This window comes from Nymphaea colorata, chromosome 7 (assembly GCF_008831285.2).
Source record: "Nymphaea colorata isolate Beijing-Zhang1983 chromosome 7, ASM883128v2, whole genome shotgun sequence".
Taxonomy (NCBI): domain Eukaryota; kingdom Viridiplantae; phylum Streptophyta; class Magnoliopsida; order Nymphaeales; family Nymphaeaceae; genus Nymphaea; species Nymphaea colorata.
Genome location: NC_045144.1, coordinates 2781759 through 2798676, shown reverse-complemented (window position 1 = coordinate 2798676; position 16918 = coordinate 2781759). Strand labels below are relative to the sequence as shown.

General features: G+C 39.6%; 1 protein-coding gene across 2 annotated transcripts; it reads right to left on the bottom strand.

The window, feature by feature from the left end:
* Nucleotides 1-322: 322 nt before the first annotated feature.
* On the bottom strand, nt 323-15707 carry LOC116257502 (protein CHUP1, chloroplastic). 2 transcript variants are annotated; one of them, XM_031634327.2, is made up of 11 exons: nt 15594-15707; nt 15304-15466; nt 6658-6904; nt 6391-6479; nt 5512-6291; nt 2760-4166; nt 2440-2571; nt 1515-1696; nt 1261-1372; nt 870-1013; nt 323-515 (listed from the first exon to the last, which is right to left on the bottom strand). In XM_031634327.2, exons 3-11 carry the CDS (start codon nt 6749-6751, stop codon nt 414-416), a joined length of 3042 nt encoding a protein of 1013 aa, XP_031490187.1. In that variant the 5' UTR covers nt 6752-6904; nt 15304-15466; nt 15594-15707; the 3' UTR covers nt 323-413. The 2 variants fall into 2 exon arrangements, with proteins under 2 accessions (XP_031490187.1, XP_031490184.1); XM_031634324.2 differs by lacking the exons at nt 15304-15466; nt 15594-15707 and adding an exon at nt 7009-7337.
* Nucleotides 15708-16918: the final 1211 nt, after the last annotated feature.

Below are 16918 nucleotides of genomic sequence, written 5' to 3'. Positions count from 1 at the left end.
CACATCCTTTCTTTTCTGAGCAAGAGTTACGTTTCTGCTTGATGCAAATGAAGACACCGCCTGTGAATGTCGTATTTTTGAACACTTTTTGCATATTAATTTGTGGGCATGCATGTGTATCTTTCTACACTCCTTGAATAACGTCCATTGCAACTATTTATTACAAGTGCTTTTCCACATGTAAGTCCATGTCTCTATAGCTTTTGGGCAGCTTCAGGGGAGAGCATTAAGCATCAGAACATGCATGTTGCATGTTCATGTCTCTTAAGCGTTTTGGCAATCAGAGAGAGAGAGAGAGAGAGAGAGCTATAAACACCCTGGCTGATCAAGAATTATAGACAATACATTTGTAGTCCTCCCATCGGAGATAAAGGTGAAAATATACAGGAACTTTTTGAACAAATTGAAATATCTCAAGCTTCTGGTACGTTGACAGCTTGTGCTGCTTGTGAGCTGACACGGCTTCTTAGCTCCTCAAATGCCCTCATGCTTTCAGCGTCAAAACCTCCAGCAAACTGTTACCATTTTCAAGTATAGCTTCAATAAAGCAATTTCTAGGTTCGAAGGAATCAAACACATTCATTTTACTGCTGCTCAAGTTCTAATTAGATTGGGGTAAAGGGTTGCACAAATCATAATGGAAGACATGGAACGTTTACAATCCATCGTCTGTCATTGTGCAACATTTATAATTTAAAGATGCATTTGGTTTCTTAATTTTGCCATAGCCAACATAGCCACAGTGTGTAAATATTTGCAAATTACAGATACAGTAGGTTTCTCACTGGTCTATGCACAATCTAGCCATGAGCTAGCATGTAATATTTGTAGTTCGAGAAATTCAGAGAATTCATATAAAATTTTGTTACCTGATGAACGCGGAAGGCAAACCGCACACCTTGCAAAATTAGAAACTCCCTTGTAGGCTCCTTCTCTGGACCACTCAAAACATCAAGCTCTGTGGCCACCCTTTTCATGTACTTCCTAGCAAGTTGTACAGAGGCGAGTTTAACCTGCAAAACCAGTTAAAGCCTTTACACCTGCCAGTAATTCTAGCGAAACTGATTCTAAGCCGAAGTCCAGTTGTTCCTCAAAGGAAACCATCAACCGACGACCTTCCCTTGGAAAAGAGAAAATTATAAAAAGGAGCCAGCATTATGAATGCAAATAGGAATATCTGACGTAAATTTGTAAATAATAGGAAGATTCAATTACTGCAGTTGATGAGAAGCACAAAGAAACTGAGGAAATTCCTCGTACCTTGCCCACTACGCCTGAATCTAGCAACCAATCAACAGGAATGCCGAAATCTTTGTACCGCGAAATAGCCATTTCTCGTGTCCGTAGGAGGGCATAAACACTTTGTTCAACTCTGGTAAAAAGAAGAATCATGCAAGCAATTTGTCAGGCACTGCAACTCACAGTGAGGTACAAATGTCGCAGGTAGAAGACAGCCATCAAAGTTAACACCACGAGTAGGGATATAAAGAATTTCTTAAAAGGGAACTACTTACTTCTCCAACAAAGAGTACATTTTCTTCAAAGCTGCTTCACATGAAAGCTTTGGGTCATCAGTAAAAGTTGACACACGTCTCTCTAGCTTGATCAAGTCCTCATACTCAAATGCTGCTTCTCTCAATGCATCAGCTTTCCCTTCCGGCCAGTCAAAATGTTTCAGAACAGCACGTTCGTCGACCTAGAACAAGAGAAAAGGGTAACATAAGATCTTGAACTATATCGTGCAACCTACGAACAGAAACCAAGGAAACTGGACTATTTGTTGATCAACAGAAAAGAAAGCATGGAAAAGAAATCTCCGAAGGTTGTACTTTATATTCGGGATCTAACAATGGTTAGAGAGTGATACCTCCGGATCACTCATCAAACACGATCCATATCCATTAAGAAGAAAGCAACATGGAAGTGTGTCTAAAGACTGGGTTTGCGACACGGAACTGTCTGAAGGGAAAATAGGAGATATTCGACCACTCGTCTAAGACCTGTCTGGGTTTGCGACATGGAACTGTTTCTTAGCCCGTAATGTAGTTTTACATGTGATCTAATCACGCACTATTACGAACATACGATGGAACTGTGCCTTGCACGGAGAAGAAACCCGCTTTCGTATGTAATTCTCCGACTTCCCTGGCTTCATGCATCAAAAAGGCTTTAGCTAAAAATTAAGAAATTAATATGCGGACTCTTAAGAGAATGCGTTAGACTCGCATTTTCTTCCATATCCCTCGTTTCATCAATTTTTCTTCTGGGCAAGGAATAGTGAAAAAGTTCCCCCCAAAACCATGAAAAAAAGGAACTTAAAGACAACACCAAGCTGGATAATTGGCTTACTTGGGTTTGTACTCTTCCTGAAAAAGGAAATTTGCAACACCAACATCAATAAAATTTATAGTTATAGATACTAAAAAGAGCATATAATACCAAGAAGGATAGCTCCTCATCCAGCCAGTTGACAAAAGAGACAACATCCTCAATGTTCGCGAAGAATGCAGCACGGACTTCATCTGCTAAGGACTGAACAAAATCACCCTGGGTTTCTACATCCGCCTTCACCTGTAATTGGCCAAAGTTGCAGCTTCACGTTAGCCAAATAATGGCATCAAGAGAAGATGAAGACAAGTTAACTAGTAATTAAATAAATTTAAGCAAGATTCAGGTGTAAATAAATCATTCTTTATCTTGGTGGCCAGTCCCTACTACCAAATTAGTCTGTACATGGGGAGAGAGAGAGGGAGACTTACGGCCAATAGGAAGGCAGACCGGTTCTCAATTTCACCAATCATGTTGCTTCTCACGTCTGCACTACCAGAGGTTACCGATCCCAAAGAAGATATTTCCTTCTTTGCTTCACGTTTCATGAGAGACTGGTACAACTCGACTAACTCGGGGGCACGGTGTACCTTGTCACCACCACCCGGCCCTCTGTGCAAAGAACCTGGTGGTGGAGGTGGTGGTGGTGGGCCACCTGGTGGAGGTGGTGGCCTTGGAGGGCCACTAGATGGTAGTGGTGGTGGTGGTGGTGGCACCCCTGCTGCTCCACCAGCAGCAGTGCTAGTAGCACTTGCAGAACCAGCTGACGGCCTTGGCGGTGGCCGTGGCACCCGTGGGGCTCTCTTCTCTATTTGGGCCAGCTTAATTTTGTTCACAACATGAGGATCAACCTTACCGTCATCATCGTTCTTTTCGTTTGAATAACGCGTTTGTGAAGTACTCCTGTCATCAAAACCAACTTTCTTCTCAGCTGGAGTTCTTGGCGATGGAACAGCACTATTATTCAGCTTGTCTGCCTTGGGCCTTATCTCTAACTTTGAGACTTCGCCAAATCTTTCTGCTCTAGCTTGGTTTGCTTTCTCCTTGATTACCTTTTCCCTCTCTAGTGCCAACTTGTGCCTGTCTTTAAAGGCTGGATACTTCTCATCTAAAACACCATCAACTGACTTAGACATGAGCTGGAAGGAAGCAGCCACATTGTTAAGCGAATCGGTTGTTGGCACCTGAGTTCTAATCGGCCGAAGATTTGGCGAGCCAAGTGAATCAGATGGATCAATCTCTTTCTTCCCAAAAGTGGTGATGGCAACTCCATCTCCTGCATTTCTGATCATGAGGGCTTCTAGTGGACCTCTGGAAATTGACATGGAGGATCTGCTTATGCTTGGTCTTGGAGAACTCTCCCCAAATGATCTACTTGGTGATGCAACAGCAGAATCGTCTCTGCTTCTGCCCCACCTCTTAAGTTTCTGAATCAAACTTGTTTTCTTCAATATGCTGTACCTGCTGGAAGCACTATCAATGGATGCATTATCGAAATCCTCGCTCCCAGGGGTCGATGGTAGAGAATCAATGTCGGTGTCGCCCTGACCTTGCTGGGAAGCAATGTCAGATCCAGCATACTCCAACATGAGCTTCTTTGCACGTTCTTGGGACTTGGGGCTCAAGCTCTTGCTGAGATCACGAGCAGAGATCTTTCCAGAAGGAGTTTGGTAATTCCGCAGCTCGTAACGCAAGCATGCGTTCACCCAACGTAGGTAGACCAGCTCTTCAACCTCACTGAACCTGTTCACTTGCAGACCTTCCACTTGCTTCAGCAGGTCTTCGTTTGTATGCTTCAAACTATTAAGCTCTTCCGTTACCTTGGCTACCATTTCATTCTGCCACAGGGCAAAATAGCTATATACTAAGTGACCAATAAATTAAATTCGCCTGCATCCTTCATCATGAATTTTTTGGCACTTAATGCGCGAGAATGGAAGCATTTCAGAAATCGATGTGTTATCATTCTAGTAAAGTTGAAAAAAGTTTTGCCCCTTACTGAAACTGCAATATCCGACGCTGCAAATGGTTCAAGTCATTCGACCTTTAAATAATTCAGTACAAGTGTTGAAACCTTTCTCTTTTGGATTTTATCTATCTATTTGTTTACAACTAAGTATTTCCTAATTCTCTACGACCCACAAGTTTGCTACATTCTCAAAACTGCTCCAAAATCTCTGTGCGTGTGTGCGTGTGGGACATGAACATATTACTGGTACCAAAGAGAAGATTGAACTCCCAAAATGTACAATGAGAAGCCCATGCTCCACAAACCAATACATGGAACGATAGGACCACAAGGATACCGTCCACTCAAGATGAAATGCTCATGTCAACAAAAAAACATACTATTTTTATGGTCTCTAGTCACAGCAAACACTGGAAACGCTGTTCTCACGAAGAACATAACAGGAAAAAAAAAGTATCCTTTTTTGGAGATGAACAGAGCCAAAGATTCAGCAGACAGCATGAGCAAGCAAGATCTTGGTTAAAGCGACTTGGTGAATCACCACGGATCCAACAAGTACGAATGGAGAACTGTTTCTGACAGAAAACTCTCGGTCTGGGCCAGACAACAAGCTTACGCACTAGACCTAACCTTGTGGACATAAGTTAATCAAGAAACTTGGCAAGTTGGCCAACCATATGATGCCACCAAAAGGATTTCCACTTAAGGAGGGTCAGACGACTAATTGTTGGCAGAAGTCCGCGAACGAACGACACCATTAGAGGTTATTAAGCCCCTCGTTTTTAGGCACGATCCTTGTATTGTTTCTTTTATTAGCAGGATAGGACCAGCCGATAACACTGCCATCCATATCACGCTTGACGCCTTTCACTGTTGAACCCTTGATCTCTTTGAACTTAGATTATTTTTAGGGACCAACTCATGGGGCTCTTTTGTGCTGCATGCACAAAGTAGGCAAGCATAACAAATCATGCCAAACAGAACAAAGTTAGCAGTTTCAAGCTCGTAGGTGGCTGTATCACCTCAAACCGAAGTAAACACAAACTCAGTTCAAAAATTGGGACTACCACCAGTTAGGCCTGAAAAGTTCAGCCAAATTGTGTCAACTGAACCAATTACATGGTTGGCTGGCAAGCCCATCCAATCCATGGACACAACAATTGACTCACCAAGGGAATTTTTTGAGCAATGTAAATTTCTTATTTTATAGATACCTCTGTCATATTCGAAAGAGTAGCTATCTTCGCCTCGGCCGCATCCAGCTTCACAGTCAGCTCCCTCTTCTCATGCTGCAATTCTTTGTTCCTTCTCCTCAATTCCACCACCTCCACCTCCAACTCCTTGAGAGCCTTGAGCTTTTTCTCTACATCAACATCCCTTCTGGCAAATTCTACTTCTTTCTCTTTGAGACTGGTAACTTGCTGCTTCAACAGTAGCAGGTGTCCTTTAGTCTGGTTAGTGTCAAGCTGCATCTGCCTCTGGAGCTCTTTTATCTTCATCCTTGCCGTCTCAAGCTCCTTCCTCATTGAAGCGCCTTCAGAAATTTCATCTTGAAGCTTTTTCTTCTCAGATTGAAGCGAACTTATAGTGACATTTAGCATGTCAATCTCCAGACTCTTGATTTTGAGCTGTTTCTGCAATTCAGAAATGTTGGTTTCCTGCTCTTTGAGGCCATAGTATTCGAGCAACTCACCTTCGAGCTTTACTTCTCTTTCTTCTAATTCCTTCACAAGATTTCGCAATCTATCCAGTTCAATCTCACGGCTTTTCATCTCAGCTTCATAAACAGAATTTTGTTTCTCAGACTGGGAATTTTCTTTTAGGTCAAATTTGTCGGTGGGTAATGGAAATTCTACAACGCTGGACAAAATATCTTCAAATTCAGGTAAGTTCAGTTCATCTTCATCAATAAGAGCAGCATTGCTCAGAACGGGGCTTATTACACTGCTGATCCTTTTAACCTCTTCTTCCTCTTCCGTTTCCTCATCTTCAACCTGCAGACCATGACAATTGAGTTGAAAACTTAGTATCTCAAATTCGGTTTCTTCAAGCAGCAGACAACAGAAACTGTTGGCTATCCATAAAGCACCCACTTGTTGAGTTTCTGGGATATCGTCAGGGTAGTTCTCTTCTTCCTTTCCCTCCTTATCTTCATGCTTCCTATGGCTTGCATATTTTTTGGCTGTCAGCAAAGAACAAACGCCCAAGTTTAGCCGGTTAAAGAAAATTACATAGAACGAATAGCCATCAAACAACCGTATCCTTCGCTTCTATGATAGGAGAAGCTAAGAACTGGAAAGAAAAACATTTAACTATTAAGCGATCACTAGAATGAAGCACAATTCGGAAGAGGTTGGTACCTGATGATAGGGTACGACCCTTCTGAAGGTTAGACTGCCTAATTGCATAAGCTGCAATAGAAGCAGCAACAAGGAAGGTTACCCTGACCAGCATGAAGACTTTAGCATATTCCTCTTTCTCGATTCTTCTGCAGCCAAACAGGATTCCACCCAACCTTCTTCCTTACTTCATCTAAAGCTAGTCTGAAACATGAGCTCCCTACGCCCGTCTCCAAATCTGTCTTTCATCACCCTTAACGTGCTGAACCTTGGAAGGCATCAACAAACAGAAAATTTAGACAGAAGGCATAAAAAATACAAAGTTTGAGCAGGAAGCAAGCAGATTTTGCAGTTTAGCATTATCCAGAATACCAAGTCCCCATGGTTCACGAAGCATAGACGATCTTGCCATATCTTCTAACTTCTAAGTCCAACGCAAATAAAAGTCATCAAGAACTCAATCTGATGCATGGAAACCTTGCAATCCACAAACCAAAATGTGTGGCTGACTGACTTCAGTGAATATTATTTTCATGGTCCTATCACCTTTGGGTGGAAGGAAAATTCAGAGGGAATGGAAACGCAAAACTCCGAATAAGGACAGACCAATCCGTTGCCAAATGCCAAGAAGTAAAAATTCCTAAAGAGACAATCACAGCATCCAATTTGCTGTACAGTTTTTTGAGAAAAAACATAAAGAGAAGCTCTCAAGTTTCTCGTACTACAATCACAATTAGACATGGGCATCTGTCATTTAATTATTAGCCGCTAGCACAGGCGTGGTATGAGCCAAGCAGAAAAAGTTTAAGCTTTACCCTTCTTTTCGTCTATGGAGGTGAACTCTAATCATGTTCTACTTAGATGGTGTTCTAGGTGACAAAAGGTGGGTGGACCAATGTAATCAATGGTGCAAGAAAAAGCCAGTGCTGCCCAGGCATGCTGTGGTCCTCGAAAAACTTACAGCATGTCGCTGACAATTTCTGTCTCTAACGAAGTCGTGGGACCCGAAGATTTCCTCTCTTCTACCACTCCCTACTTTCGTTTCTTAGCCGAAGCATGATAAATAGAAATACGTGGCACCGTACACGTTCATTGGGCTGCTTGGCCAATTGGGAGCAACCAGTTTCAACCCATCTGCAAATGCTCACAGCAATTTTAGTAGTTTGAGTACTAATAAAGAGAAAAGGAGAAGTCGAACTGTCTTTTCTGGAAATTGAATTAACAAATTAACAAAACATACTTTCAGTACCAGTGAGCATTGACTGTCATCGCTCGAGAAATCAAAACTAACACATTTTCCCTTTTCCTAGAAGAGCTATTGCAATTTAGTAGGATGATTTGTAAGCTGCTAAATTGTATTGCGCCTTTATCAATAACTTATTTTAGATGGTGCATCCTCGCTTTCAAAGATAAAGCTAAAAATTTTTCATGAGGACTTAATTATAATTTCAAAATTTTAACAGAAGCCGAAATATAATTCTTCAAAATTTTAATATATGATAAATGATTTTTTTTAATTTACATGTAAATTTAAAAAAAAAAATTGAGGGGGGTCAAGGCCCCTACTAGCCCTACCTTGACGCCACCCCTGCCTGCTTTTTTGTGGGTGCTAGTCTCTTGAAGACTAAAAGGCAAAAAATAAAATGAGATAGGACCTTAGAGCTCTTTTTCATGTAGTGGATTATTAATCTCTGTTCGCATGAAAAATAAGGCTTACTTTACCGGACACTAATCAAGGAAAAGCAGCAACACTTTTACCACTTTTTTTTACAAAGACAAAGATAGAAAGCAAGAAGCTTGTAAATCTCTAGCTAATTTTCCTTGAAGTCTGTCGAGAGACAAAGTAAAGAGGGCAGTCTTAGAGAAGCGAGATCCTTGACCTTATGCAGTCACAAAGGTATTAAAATAATTATCCTCACCAAGAAGCAACTAAGTTAGGGAACCGTTATTCCACAATAAATTCAAGCTCTTGGATATAGCATGAGGATGGGATCATGAGGATCATATTGTGAGCCAGATTTCAAATCTGTGTGCTGAAATAGGCATGGCGAGGATGGCATGTACTTGAACCCAGCGAGAGGGGGCAGAGATGTCTAATCTACACTGAAATGCACAGGTAGAAAAGGTGATTAAGTTCGGAGATAACAGAACCAATCAGAAATGCCTGTCACCTCCAAGGTGGGACAGCCTCGCCAAATGAGTGGATTTCATGTCGCTTGAAATAAATCTGTATAGCCAAACCAAGGGCGTCGCTGACAGGTTATGATATTGCATGCAATCCATCTACAGTGCGGTGGCACGTTTCAAGTATTGGACGGGCCTAGTTTGCCCGTATCCCTAAGCCATAGGATTCACATTCTCGAGCAAAGACCACATTATTTGACAGCTACTTTTGCTGTTCAACATAAAGAATTTTGAACATAAATGATGCCCGCTTTCCATAGATCCCACTTAACAAGCAAGAGATAGCAATCGATGCCAACTCTGACTCAATATGTCTGGCTATGGAGTTGGACACGAGACAGTCGATTAAAGTCGATGTTGAAAGGTGCATCTTTTGGCATTATGTCACAGAAATGTGCCCAATACTGACTTGTCAAGCGAAAGAAAAAACCACAAACGGTTTTACATGGATTCACAAATAGATGACTTAAGCGAAAACCACCACCAGTTTTACATGGATTCACTAATAAATGAAGCAGCTCCAATCAAAATAGAGGCGTCATTGGAAAATCATGGTCAACATTTGCGTTCATTTTTTTTTCCTTTCCTTCTTCCTTTTCTGTTTGCACAATGGTGAAGAATCGAGACTCGAAAGCACAGGATCTTACTGCAGGGACCACTAAACCTGTACCAATATCCGTAATTCGACCGAAGTGGATGCCGATTTAGTGAATCGGCCGACTGAATGATTCGTCCGGATCGGTTAAATTAGGGAATAGAAAAGTTACATATTTGTAAGAAGTAAAAAAACGTGTAAAAATAACTAAATTAAAAACTGTTAAATATTTAAAAATAATAAAAAATGAATTGCTTAAGCCACTTGGTATCCTTGAATTAACCTGTGAGTCGAATGTGTTTGGCAGCCATTCAATTTGAATAAGCAAATTCAGGGTGATTTTCAGAACATTGGTCCAAGGTAGCATGCGAAGTTTAAAGGCACACGATTTAGAGCAGGGTACGAAACTCACAAAGTTTGTCCGGTAGCTTCAGCTTTGGTTGAAGAAACGCTGAGTTAGACAATCACCATTATCAGGTCCAGCTTTAATCGAGTTAGAATAAGCTTGGATGAGTTCCCAATCAAGCTTATGCTTGAACACAGGAGAAATAGGAGGTAATTTGCCTTCCGCGTCATCCCGATAAGCCACAGCGGTACTTATCTTTGTGTTTTTTTCTCATAAATTTTCCTGCTCAATCTCCCTGTAATTCATATGAAAGGGTAGCCGGCATTCTCCAACCACTAATGCAGTACCCCTCTTCCCTCGGGTTCATATGACATCAGCACATGGGAAGCACAGTGCCCCCTAATCTTATCTCTGCAACTCGCTTATGGCTTCATTCAGCAACCTGACATGTCTAATATCACCTGTCACCAATGAACTACCAGCACGAACCAATCCGTTTTCTAGTTTTTTCAAGAGCAATACATCTCTGCTAGTATTGATGCTATGATATATTCCTTAATGCTCCACTTACAATCCCAGCATCCTCCGTCCTAAAACCGTGATGCTAGAGGTTTTTTCATCTTTTGAATCACTAGCACACATGCAGGAAACAATGACTGCTGTAATGTTCTCCGAAAGAGAACTGCTGACCGTCATTCCCATGCAAGAGGGAAAATATTTGAACATACAAAGCAACATGAAAGCCTAAAAGCCAGAGTTACCAACCGTGGAAGAGGGAACCAGAAATGACTAGGGAAATTAAAACCATAGATATTTTTAGGGAATAAAGTAGAAGCAAATCAAAAACCTAATGAGAGGCAGATCATGAAACGAACAGGAAGCAAAGTAAGTGAATTAATAGGCGAGTGGAAAGCAAATAGGAAGCGGAAAATTAACAATAAAGAAAGAGATGCATTATCTGGCTTAGGTTACAGGCAATAGGCTTGATCTAAAGTGACATAGCAACGCACAAATATAAAAGTCAAGATGTCAACAACAATAGGAAGCTTGAAACTGGTAATGGCACTTTGTTGTACATCTTCTTCTGACTTGCACGAATACAATTTTGTTTGATCAATTATGGAGAAGTGGTTATTCGTAATTGTTCTGTTTCTTAATTGTGGTCAGGTCTTTCCTTAATATGCGCCCTTATACATGACTTTCTCAGCCATTATTACTCCTTATTTTAGTTTCTCTAATGACATAATAAAATCATATTGTAGTAAAAGAAAATCTTGTAACTTTCCCTGAAGTTAGAACCAGTCTCTTTTCTATAATTTAAATATGGTCTCCAGAGATATGGTTTAAATAGTTTTCTCCTTCGGCAATTACAGTTACGTTGGTCCAACGTGGGCAAGTGATATAGCACATGAATTTTTTTGTTGCAGAGTTCTGAGAACACTGAACAGGCTTGCACCTTCCAAGTTTCCAACTTTGTGATATATATACTCCTTTCATCCACTATTCTGAGTTCTCAGCTCTTGTAATCGCTTCATAATTAGCTTCACAAGGCTGGTGCTTCTTCAGATCCTTTCATTTTACAACTACTTTAAGAGGCCAAACAGAGAAAATGATGAATTTTTCTCCCCTACAGCATTTGGCATTCTCACAAACTTGTTGATGTTGCTTTATTTTTAGCTTCGTATGAACCATTGCCTCTTTAGATCCCCTGATGTTTAACCATGTTATGAGACTGAATTGAGAACATGATGAGATGAATCTTTTCTCTCCTTGTCGGGCTCTCATGTTGCAATGAACTGCTTAGCAAGAATCGTCTATATTAACCCGTATTGGAGAATCAGGATATGTTTTTTCCAGCAGAAGAAAAGTTTCCACTTAGAGAGTACCTTCCTGACAGAGAAACCTGAAATATGCTCTGCAAGAGATTATTCATCTATAAGGCACTATCAACCATCAAGCCTTTCTACAATTTAAAAACCATTAGTTTCAAGAGGAAGAAACCTTGACTAAAGATGATGCAGTGAGAAATAGACCTTATTTGGCTGCCGAACACATTTTTGATGGACCAACTTTTGTGCCCATTGGGGCAGCAGAAGCAGCAGCAGCAGCATTGCTCACGTGCAAAGTTTGACCAATAAAGGATAGTTTTTAAGTGAAAAAGCAGCAGAAAAATTAAAGAAATAAGCACAAGGTTTATAGAGTTTGGCCTTGTCAACTTACATCCGCAACAAAAAACCGTACTTGCTTTGCACCTTTGCTTATTATTTGTTAATTTATTTAACAAGAACCCAATTTTCATTCAAGTCATTAAGTTTTATCCATTCCGGACCTGGATCTTTTAAGCATTTCAGAAATCTGCCAACATGTGATTCTTGGCTGTCAATCTTTTAAGCAATTTAATAGCATGCTTACATGTTAGTGTCACATGATCCAAGAATCATTTCCTAGTAAACACATCATAGATCACATCTAAAATTGCCCCTCAAGATGAGGGGTTTATTTTCAACCTCACTTAGATCAGCTTTTCCTGCAGTCAAGTAAACCCTCAATAAGGAACATCCTTTAAAAGGATAAGGCATAGGGCTCCCCCTTCTCTCTTTATATCTCTCATGCACACAGTCCCACCCATATATATATCAAATGTGTGTTCGTATATATGAATGCATGTTTTCTTGTATGTATGCATTCATGAGTCACCATGATTGCTGTTATGTCCACCAACTTCAAAATGATCGAGTCTGCTAGTGCTTCCATCTGCCTTCTCTTTTAACCGCTACTATGTCCACTGACTTTAAAATGATAATGCCTGCTTAAGCTGCCATCTCCCTTCTATTTTCATCTACATCTCCATCTTGCAAAATTCTAAAATTGTTCCCACATTTAATGTAACAGTAACAAAGTGACAAAAATACGACATCTTTCAACAAACATTTTAAATGATGTGATGATCGTGTTGGAATATTAGGGCATTAAATTTCAGTAATTACAGAAACCAAAAAAATATTACATGATATAACAATAGAGTATAGTGAATTACTTTTCAACAAAATATATACACTCAAGGAATGTCATGATGATCGCTTCTTGAATGCAGTAAAAGTATCACCACATTATAGTTCAAAGAGTTGTTGGCATCCCACTTAAGGATCAAATCAATTGTCCTCCCCAGTCTTGCATGGCCTATAGAAGTGAAGATGGCTGCAAAAACTGGTTTAACCTTGAAATTAATACCACATGAAAAATGTTCCCTTTCAGTAGTTAGTAGGAATGAAGTTTCTTAGAAGTCTAATGGAATAAATTTTTCATCGAGGACCCATGAGAGCCTAACAGAATTCATCAAGATTCACACCTTTAAACAATATGTCCTTTCATAAACCCACTTTTGGAGTCACAACCTTCCTTATCAACCTCTTAAAGATTGCATTTTTTTGGAAATTCAAATCACATAACTGTTACTCATTTTGAAATTTGCACAACAAAATGTGCTTGGTCCTTGAAGTTGAGATTTAAGCTCAGCTCAATGACAGTAGACTTGCTTTATGTATGCCTCATTTAATTTCCATGCTGTCATTATCAATTGCCATAACTCAAGTGTTGTAGTCTTGTAGATAAATCGTCAACTTGAACATGTCAATTTTCTTAATGCTGTCTTTTCAAAACACATTAAGTATTCTTCTTCATATCTAGATCAAATGTCAATGACTTCCAAAGCCATCAACTCCATCCAATTCAAAATGGCCTGCTTAATCCCTTATGATGCAATCGGGTTTCATGCTTCGCTTTTTCTCCTTCCTTTCCTTTTGGATCTGATGTGTTGAAGGCTTGCATCTTTCAGCAAAGAGTAAACAAAAGCATTCAAGAAATAGTCTCTCAAGAAGCAGCTTACACAGTATAACAAAGACATGTATGTGATTCGGCTGGTGTAGCCTACATCCATGACACAGATTCTATTACTTGCTCACAGTGGATCAAGAGATAAAGCTTCCTTTAGTAAAGGTAGTGATATATCAATTTCAGTTTTGTCTTTCAGTTCAAATCCCTTATTCTGGTCCCTGTTGCCCATCTTTAATCTAGCAATAGTTACGCCATTTTGTTATTGCTTTCTCAATTGAGAAGCTCAGCAGGAATTACTTCTATTTATCCCTTTAGCAAGATTAACATTGCTATTGCTCTATTCTTTTTTTACTATTGATCTGTCATAGATAGAGATGAACCTGGACTTTCAATATCTTAGCAAGGACATAGGCCATCAGATGGTGATCATTGTCCTGCATTCCTCATGCAGCATCCTGTGTTAGAGACATGACTTCCAATAAAAAAGTGAACATGTGTATTCAGGCTATAAACCACAAACTGAGGATGGTATGCTCATCAAACAACAAAGACATCCAAAAGGTTCCATCACTAAGAGTTATACTTCAGACTCCCACAGGCTAAGGATGATGCCCCCAAATCAGCTCAACATTTCACACATCTGCCACATGGCATCCCCTCCAGTATTGATGTTTACTATGCCCCCCATGCAGCCTTTGATATTCAAGCAGCTTTCCATTTCTTTTTATACTCTCTAACACAAAGTTCTTGCACAAACTCTGTCTCCAGGGGACATTCAGATCTTGACCACCATTCTGCAACTTCATGCATAAAGGACTAATTGCAATGGCATCTGTGGAGATTAACCTTCATTTATAATCTGGGTGTCTTCTTTTCTGTTAAATATAAGGCCACTGCAAGTCAAAGAAGGGCGATGCTATCCAAACGGCAATCAAAGATCAGCTTGGAAACTTAATCAGAGGGTATGCTAAAAGTGGCAACAGATCTGATCAAGGTCTGGAGAAAATGTTTGTAAGACAGGCAATCTTTGCCATCAAAATAAAAGACTGTTTGAACTATTTTGCATTACTTATTCAGAATTATTGCACCTGAACTTTTCCATAGAGAAAAGAGTTGGAAACAGAGAAGACTCAGATTGCGTTGTGGATGTAGATTGATTATGATTGAACCAACATAAACAGGTTTTAAAACTCACCGAGTCAACCCATTGACTTGGCTCGGCTCGGTCCCCTATCTCTTGCAAAAACTTGGTGAGTGAGGACTCGTTTGACTGGACCGAGTCACGAGTCAAACAAGTCTGTCCCACTTAATTTTGGCAGGTTTATTTATTCTCATGGTTGTAAAAATTCAAAATTAGCACGGTTGAAAAATTTACAGAGCATTAAAATGTACACAGGAACACAGGAAAATCTATGCTATCAAAACAGAAGGCTGTTCGACCTTCTGTCTGTAATATCTCCGCTATTTATGAGTGAGGATTATTGCAGCTGAACTTCTCTCCGTAGAGAAAAGAGTATGGGAAAAGAGAGAGAGAGCGAGAGAGGATTCAGATTGGGACATGGACGTAAATCTAGTTTACCTCCTGCGATCCTTTCTTCTGTGATTTTTGTACACGAAATCGCTAAATTTACATCCGAAATCGCTAAGTTTACAACTGTTTGAGCATGTTTCAAACATAAAATGGCAAGATGAAGGGCAAGGAGAGCACCTGAAATTCCCTGCAGACTATGATCAGACACCATAGCAATTGTCCCGGCAACTTAGATAATGATATTAGGGAAAGTTGTCTCTGTTAACCCACTAATCCCATACTGAACGCAAAAGGCAAAAGAGTACTTGGAATTCACGCCATTGCCTCAGCATCCACAGCTCTGAAACAAAGACAACCAAGCTAACCTTCTTCCCGTCGTTTTTGAGCGAATCAATTGCAGAGCAAGATGTACATAATTATATCGGTCTTGCGAAAACATAAAAATGGACAATTTATCCTATACTTACATGAAGGATCAAGTAGAAGGAATATCGAACAGTGCACCGCCTGATTGCCCTTTTCCGGCGGAGGGATAGTCACTAGTCAGAGACTGCATTTTGGGAAGGGAGAGAAGAGAGATTTGGCGTATGACTGGAAGGCGGGAAGCAGCGGGGAGACTTTGAACTACCCTGGGTGGTGGCCCGAATCGGGTCCGGTAAGACCTGGACTTTAAACATTGGTAGCTTCTGACCCCCAAGATCGGTCCATTAGATCCGATTGGTCAGAATCTCACTTGCTTCTTTTGAAAAATATTGATTTGATTTGGGTAGCTACCTAACCTAATTTGGGTCCAATTGGTTGGATCGACTCACATCATCGCTTCCGGTGTATCATAGGAGGACAGATTATAGTTTATGAAATTATACAAGTATGAATCTCACCGCAAATATATAGAAAATATAATGGTCATTAGGACATGAATTAATAGATCTCAGAGCACTGGATCAAAGACAATGACTAGATCCCGCAAAATGGATTGTTATAATGCCTTTTTTGTACAATTAGATTAGATTTTGTGAATGTTTCTCTGAGAAATATATATTTTTATTGCAATAAAAAAAGTGAACAACTCTTATAACATCAAATTTTAATAATAGATTAATCAATATTTTTGGCAAAAAAATAATATGAGTTAAGATATATTTTCTATTAATTTGGTACTTCATTAAACAAATCAGAAAGATCATATGCTCTTTAACAAGAATTTAACAAGTCTGTTTCTTATCCCTAACTTAAGGGGCATGGGATATACCAGTTTTCAGATTCGGTAATGGCTAAATTGAAACTAGTCCGATGCCTTTTACATCCTCATGACTTGAAATTGAGTCCACTAAAATGTTGTCCAGCTTATTTAACTTTTTGTAACATTCTTACATATATATATATATATATATATATATATATATATATATATATATATATATATATATATATATATATATATATATATATATATGTATGTAAAATTTCTACTTCTTGTGAATTTTGAGAAATATTCCAAGATAGGGACCGATTTTGAGAAATATTCCAAGATAGGTTAGTAAGAGATTGATATATCTGAATGTACACGTCCAATTTTTTATGGCAACTGTCAAACAGACGTATGAGAATATATGTCAAATCTCATGTTTCTCACATTGTCTGGGTCAATTTCCTCGTTCACTCTATGTACAGCCACCAAATTAGTCTGTTTGTAAGCAGCCAAGTATCAGGGTGAATTTAACAGAAACAAAAATCGAATTTGGGAACGCATTTTGTAAAAATTAGTATTACATATATCTTTATAAAAATA

Coding starts and splice junctions, on each gene's coding strand:
- LOC116257502 (XM_031634327.2), bottom strand. CDS start 6,751: ATGCTGGTCAGGGTAACCTTCCTTGTTGCTGCTTCTATTGCAGCTTAT. Junction 2,572..2,759: donor GGTCTGCCTTCCTATTGGCC/GTAAGTCTCCCT, acceptor GGCCAATTACAG/GTGAAGGCGGATGTAGAAAC. Junction 1,373..1,514: donor ATGTACTCTTTGTTGGAGAA/GTAAGTAGTTCC, acceptor TCTTTTTACCAG/AGTTGAACAAAGTGTTTATG.